Raw genomic sequence first — 7,015 nt, 5'->3', positions numbered from 1 at the left:
ATGGCTGTCAGGAGGGAAAATTAGAAAACTGAGTGCCTCCGAATGGGTTATTTATTTTTCAGCTGTCACTGAGAATTTCTCCCCAACATTTGCTGCTTCTAATTCAAGTTGGCTGAGGGGCTTGGAAGCCCACAAGAATTTTGTTTTTCTCCACATTGTATTCTTTGATTTAATACCAGAGTCTGCCTTCACCAATTCAGCTGCCCTCTGTATTTCTTTTAGCTTCATCATTCTTTTTTTGTTTGTTTTGAGAAGTTAAACCCTTGGTAAACACAGGCTTTTAACAAGGTGTTTTTAAGCAGATGGAAATTAGAATCTAAAGAGAGGGTTTTTTTTTCAAAGTCCTGAGTCTTTGATCACCCCAAAGGAATGACAAGGTTTTTTGCAGGTGAACTACATGTCATTTCATCTTGTTATTTCCTTGTGTATCTTCCTTCCAACTCTAGGTGAAACCTGAGTTTCTTCAGCATCTTTTAAAAAGAAATGTAAGAATTAAGTGATCATTTAAATCTTGAGTTTAAAGGTTGGTGAGATGAGTCACAAGGAACTTAAAATATTTGAGAAGGGTCACCAGTTTCATACTGGAAAGACTCTTACATGTAAGGCATGTGGCAAAACTTGTTCTGTGTTTACCAGAAAGCAACTTTTACTGTAAAGTACACGACAAGCTGAATGAAAAGTCGGTTTTGGGGCATTGTCAAGGTGAAAGAAGAGAAGCTGTGGAATTGAGGCTGCCTAAAAGAAGAGCTTATCTGAGCCTCAGCCCTGGGACAGGCTCTAATGCAACACCCAGCCCCTCTGCTGGAGCTATTTCCTGAGGAAAAAAAAAAAAAAAAAAGATTTTTGGAGTTTTTTAAATGCAATGTGTCATTTGCATATGTATTTTAGTAAAAATGGACTTATGCTGCTAAATCTGAACTTGGTTTCTTCTTTTGGTTCATAAGAGACTCCACACAAGACTCTACTAAAAAAGACTTCACTAAGAACCAGTGGTGCTTCTAAGATACTAAGAATTTGACTTAATGGGCTTTGCAGCCAAGTTTCCATGGATGTCATTTCAGAGCAAATCCTGGTTAAGAAAGTGGGGAGTGGCATTTTCCACCCTGTACTCCACAGTTTGCAATCTCATTAAAGCTTATTTGCACCTGAGTTGGACCTGCAGAGGTCAGGGGAGGGGCTGAGGGTCAAAAACTGCCCTGGTGTGTGGAATTGTACCACCATAGTCCCCATGGTGGCATAATCTTATCTTATTAGAGATAAGAATCTCAAATTCTTATACCATGAGCAAGAATTAGAGACTGGGTTTGGTCTTATGGAATTCCAAAAGAAAGAAGTCTGACAACATTCACCTAAGGAGAATGGAAAATGTGATTTCAATTATTGATGCAAGCAGAAATAGCTTGTTTTTGATCTTGAAGAGTTCCAGTTAGATCTGTAAACAAGTGGTTGCTAAGAAAAGATCTGACTGAGTCAGGAGTTTTTACATCAAACAAGGCACAAAGCTGAAATTGCTGCCTCACACCAGAGAACAATACTCTTCAGTTAATTTCAAGGAATATTTCTGTCTTACTTTCCTGTCAGAGTGAAACCAAAATGAAACCAATTTTAGAAAACAGCTGCAGAAGCAAAATCTGGAATTTATGCAGTTATAGATGTGCCAAGTCTTGCAGGTCTATAAAAACTTGGGGAAAAAAAATTTAAAAAAAGGTAAAAAATGATCTTCCCTCTTCAGGCCTTACTCTGCCCACTCCACCCCATCCCACCCTGCTCAGGACAGCATTCCTCTCACATAGTGTGGCTGGAAAAAAAAATCTCATTGCAAATGATTTAATGAAGACTTTTAGCAGCATAAACCTCAGGCAGGGTAGGGTATTAAAAACATGGCAAAATGTAAATGTTTAAATCATTGATGAGCCCCAGGCACACAGAGGCAGGTTTGACATCACTGAGTTGAAGTTGTGACCCAGATTTGGTGACTGTCCATGGCAGCTGCCTGTCGTTAGGAGGAGTTTACCTGCTAAGGAAAATGGGGATAAACTCAGTTCAGAATGACAAGCCTGGTCATCCAGTATTTTCCACCTGCTTCATCCAGTATTTTCCACCTGGTCATCCTTATTTTCCTCCTGCAAAGGAGTAAAATAATGGAGATTTACAACCACTTCAGTCTCTCTGCAGTATTGCAGAAGCAATGACTGGCATCTGTTTGGTGCATTTCCAGCAATTTGTTGTTCTAATACAGTAAACATGGTGGTTAGAACTGAATATTTAAACATTTGCTCCCAAATAATTAATAATACAGGGAAATATGGAGGGAAAAAAGGTGGATCTACACATTAGGGCAAAACTTGTGGACCCAAGGCTTCTTTTCTTGGTTTAATTAAAAAGAAACTTTTGTAACTGTGTCATTTATTAAATGTTTTGTGTTTTATAGCTTTACTAGAATATATTTGCTTATTACTTCCTTAAAGCACCTTTTTTGCTCATGTTAAGTTTTGCATTGCCGCTAAGTCATGCATTGCCCTGCCCCAAGGCTGTTAAAATATTTTACTTATTGCATACCCTGAACAAAAAGAGTCTTCAGATGTGTTGCACTGCTCACTAAATTCTTCCTGTCTTTGACTCACCTTTGGCTCACCACTCAGGCCTTGCTCCATGAAGGAAAAGCAAGCATGCTTGAACAGAAAACTGGGATTTATTACAGAGCAGGTCAGGTGTGAGGTTTTCGTTGCGTTGGCTGCGGTCCCGACGTGCAGAGGCTGGGAGGTGACACTGGCAGCCTCGCCCCTCTTTAAATTCCCCAAGTGTTCCATTCAAAATGCCACTCTCAGCCCTGCAAGAGGGGGACACTCAGCATGGGCACTCAGAATTACCTCTGGCATTTCATCCTCTCCGTTCTCCTCTGTGAGTAAATATTAATTTGTTTGTTTATGGTCACTGTGCATTTAGAGGATGTCATTGAGAAGCATTCAAAATGATGATCAGGGAAGGGGGGCTGCTAAAAATAAATATAAATCTAATAATGTGCAATATTTACAGGGTTATGGTTTGTTTGTTTGGGGTTTTTTTTTTGTTTAGCTTGCATCCATTGGATTTCAGCAGATTTTTTAGTAGGGACATAAAGCTGTAAGTAGGTAAAAGAATGAGAGCAAAGTATTCAGGAAACTCATCTAAAAGATCAAACGTGCAGTGTCTGACCAGATTTTTTGAGTTTTTTTATCCCTAAGCTTGTTTATGAATGATGCATTTTGCCAATTTTTCTCCTCCAAAAGACTCTTTAGTAAAAAACACATAAAAAAGCATGGATTAGGTTGTGTGAACTGGGCTGTGTTCTCACTGCACTGCAAGGGATTAAAAAAAAAATCTAGAAATTCAGAGGGCTGCATTATTTTATTCTTAATGTCTGGTTTCAAGACATTGAGTTGCAGATGAACACAAGTTTCTTGACTGATCAATACCTGCTGTTAAAAATCTGGGAGATACAAGCACAGGATCAAGCACAATTCAAACTGTATTTGGGTGTCAAAAGATATCAGTCTGTAGGAAGAATTTTGAGAAATATGAATTGTAACATTACAAGTTACTATGTAGACATTAAAACAATATGAAAATACCACTTTGATTTTACAGGTGAATACAGTCAAAAGCAGTTAATTAATGTGGTCCTTAAGAATTTGATAGAGTTGCTCCAGTACACCCTGTCTAAGAATCCTCTAAATTTCATTCAGCCAAACCCAAAGATCCAGGATAATAATTAAGTGTTGCTAAGGAGTAAAATTGCAGTAAGGCAGAAGGATATGTCTGGGTTTTCAACAGGAACAAAGCCACTCTTCAAAATCAAAGCTGAATTACCAGATTAAGTAAATTAAATAAACTCAAATTAGCCTGGTTGTTTAATCACAATGATAAAAGGGTTTGATTTTCCTCTTAAAGAAACTTTGAGAGTGTTAGAAATGTTGTCACCTTCACATTTGGGAGCTACAGGAGTTACGATTTATTTGTAGTTAGAAATAGAGGTAAACACAGGAAGGCAATGAATTCTCATCAGAATTAATATGAATTAGAACATCAACAGAAAGATATCCTCAGAAAAATTGTTCTCTCCTGCCTGACAGAAAGTAATTAGGAAATAAATAAATGCCTTGCAAAGCAAAGAAATTGAAGCAATAAAATATGCACAAACAGGTAAGAAGAAAATTGTGCTGAAAAACTCATTCTGCTAATTTTTAATTTTCCTGTTAATTCTCTAGGAATTTTACTTTAGAGCAATCAGAGGATCACAGAATCATTTAGGATGGAAAAGACCTTTAGGGTCGAGTCCAGCCTTAAACCTAACACTGATGAGCCCACCACCTAACCCTTTCCTTGCTGTAAATAAAATAATATTTACAGGAATAAAAATGCATAGAAAATTGAAAAAAATATGTAGAATAGGAATAGAAAGGTAATATAAATCTCTACATTAATACAGAATCAAAGTATTGCCAAGAAATTGGTTAAGATCTCCTCAAATTTATGCAAGTGGAAAAGGAAGTAACAGAGATTTCATGGTAGTTGAGGAATAGCAAAGAATATGAAAGTGGAAATGAGGGAGGAAAGGAATAACAATGAAGATGAGACTGTTGAGTGAATTTTTCACATAAGTACACAGTTACACTTGGTAACTATTAAAGTGCTTCACAGAATTTCAGGGCAACAATCCATAATCCACATTTCTGAAGTTCTGGCAGGTACCCTGATGGCATTAGAGGAAAGAGACACAATGACTGCTACCTCTGAGAGCCCTCTGAATGTCTCGAGGAGCACAAACAACAGCAGCACAACTGGCCCAGCTGCAAACAGCTCAGATGGCTCCGTGGCAGAGCCTGAAACCTCAACAGCCCATTCCCTCCTGGGCACAACCTCGCTGTCCAACACGACGATAATGAGTGCAGAAGGGACGATGAGCACCACACCCACAACAAAAATGCAGGAAGGTGGCTCCTGGGGGGTGTCTGCCAAGAGCTCAGCATCCCCAACAGCAGGAACTGGCACCACCACTGCCCCCAGCATGGGCACAGAGACTGGCACTGCTTCCTCCCCACCTCTCAGCTCAGCCACAAGGAGCCACTCCTCCTCCTCCTCCTCCTCCTCCTCCTCCTCCTCTTCTCCTGGGGGCTCATCACCTGTGCCTCCCAGCCCACAGCAGAGCAGCACCAGCAGCACCACCGGGATGCCCTCGGCCACCACATCCCACCCACCCACGACCCTGGCGCTCTCTCCATCCTCCACTGCTCAGTTCTCAGCTGGGACAGAGACAAAGGGCCCAACCACCCTCAGGCCTGTGGCTTCCACCTCTCCTGCCTCTGGTACCATCGAGGCCAGGCCTTCACCCACAGCAGGCAGCAGCACGGGGACAGCAACACCTCAGCTCAGCTCCACAGCCCAGCCCCAAGGACAGCCCTCGGTGCAGGTGACGGCCACCTCACCTCCCACGGGGAGCCCCTCGCCCTCCACAGCCACGGCCTCTGCAGGCAGCAGGGCCACGACTCCTCCTGGAGAAGGGGAAAGTTCCACCATGAATCAGGGGGACAGAGCAACAACTGAGACCTCCCACTCCCTCCCAGCCACATCCCTGGTGTCCACGATGATGACGGTGGGTGGAGAAGGGAGGATGGACACTGCACCCACAACAATAATGTCAGAAAGGGCCTCACTGGTGACGTCTCCTAGGAGTGCTGCAGTGAGCCCATCATTCCCAACAGCAGGAACTGGCACCACCACTGCCCCAGAGAGTGGCACTGCTTCTTCCCTGTCCTTCAGCTCAACAGTGATGAGCCACTCATCCTCCTCCTCTCCTGAGGGCTCCCCAGCTGTGCCTGCCAGCCCACAGCAGAGCAGCACCAGCAGCACCACCGGGATGCCCTTGGCCACCACATCCCACCCATCCACTGCCCAGGAGTTCTCCACTGCTCCTGTGACAGATGTGGGGTCAGACACTGTGACAGCAGAGCAGGTGACACTCAGCCCAGCTCCCAGCACAGCCAGCACTAACCCAGTGGCTCCTGCCTCAGAAACCACTGCACCCAGCCATTCACCCACAGCAGGCAGCGGCACGGGGACAGCAACACCTCAGCTCAGCTCCACAGCCCTGCCCCAGGGACAGCCCTCGGTGCAGGTGACGGCCACCTCACCTCCCACGGGGAGCCCCTCGCCCTCCACAGCCACGGCCTCTGCAGGCAGCAGGGCCACGACTCCTTCTGGAGAAGGGGAAAGTTCCACCATGAACCAGGGGGACAGAACAACTGAGCCCACTGCCAACACCTCCCACTCCCTCCCCGCCACATCCCTGGCAACCCCATCCATGACAAACCTCAGCACATCAACATCTGTTAATCCTTCTTTTACTATGACTTGCTGTGAGTATTTTAACACATGATACTAAACTTATTTTGCTCTTTTTTTGGAAGAATTGAGCATAATTTTCTTTCATTACTGTTTTTTTTCCTTTTGTTTTGGTTTGGTTTTTTTGTTGTGTTTTTTTTGTTTGTTTGTTTGTTTTTTTTTTGTTGGAATTTGAGCTCTTTACAATGTCTTTTTTAAGCTGGGAATTGAGCCCAGGAATATGAATCCATACATCTATCTATTTTCTGAAAAGCTGCAGTTCCTGTCTGGAGTTGTTTTTGAAATCACAGACCTTGTGTTAGGCAGTGCCACAGGGGTAAAATGCTTTATAGTTATGCTGCCTAGGCCAAGTTATATCAATAGGAACTTTTATTGGTTTTTATTGGTTTTGTTGATTTTGGTCTTGAAATTTCCCTTTACAGAATACTAGAGGCAGTTCCTTCATTGGGAGAATCCAACTGAATTTTTTTTTTGCTAACTTGATTCTTACTTGTTTCAATACTAATTCTTTTCTAGTGCATCTTCAATTTTTTGCCAAAGGGCTATCTGCCCATATTGAAAAAATATGCAGTAATGAACCTTTCATCATTTTTCAATGGGATAAAAAAGCAAAGCAAAGATGGAAAAGAGGAGA

General features: G+C 42.7%; 1 protein-coding gene across 1 annotated transcript; it reads left to right on the top strand.

Moving 5' to 3' along the window:
- Positions 1-4,759: 4,759 nt before the first annotated feature.
- On the top strand, positions 4,760-6,843 carry LOC127059802 (putative protein TPRXL). Its single transcript, XM_050976773.1, has 2 exons — positions 4,760-5,676; positions 6,804-6,843. Exons 1-2 carry the CDS (start codon positions 4,760-4,762, stop codon positions 6,841-6,843), a joined length of 957 nt encoding a protein of 318 aa, XP_050832730.1.
- Positions 6,844-7,015: the final 172 nt, after the last annotated feature.

The sequence above is a fragment of the Serinus canaria genome, chromosome 1, assembly GCF_022539315.1.
Source record: "Serinus canaria isolate serCan28SL12 chromosome 1, serCan2020, whole genome shotgun sequence".
NCBI lineage: Eukaryota > Metazoa > Chordata > Aves > Passeriformes > Fringillidae > Serinus > Serinus canaria.
The sequence above is the reverse complement of the archived record's forward strand: the minus strand, read 5'-3'. Positions and strand labels throughout refer to the sequence as shown.

Coding starts and splice junctions, on each gene's coding strand:
- LOC127059802 (XM_050976773.1), top strand. CDS start 4,760: ATGACTGCTACCTCTGAGAGCCCTCTGAATGTCTCGAGGAGCACAAAC. Junction 5,677..6,803: donor ACTGCACCCACAACAATAAT/GTCAGAAAGGGC, acceptor TTCCCTTTACAG/AATACTAGAGGCAGTTCCTT.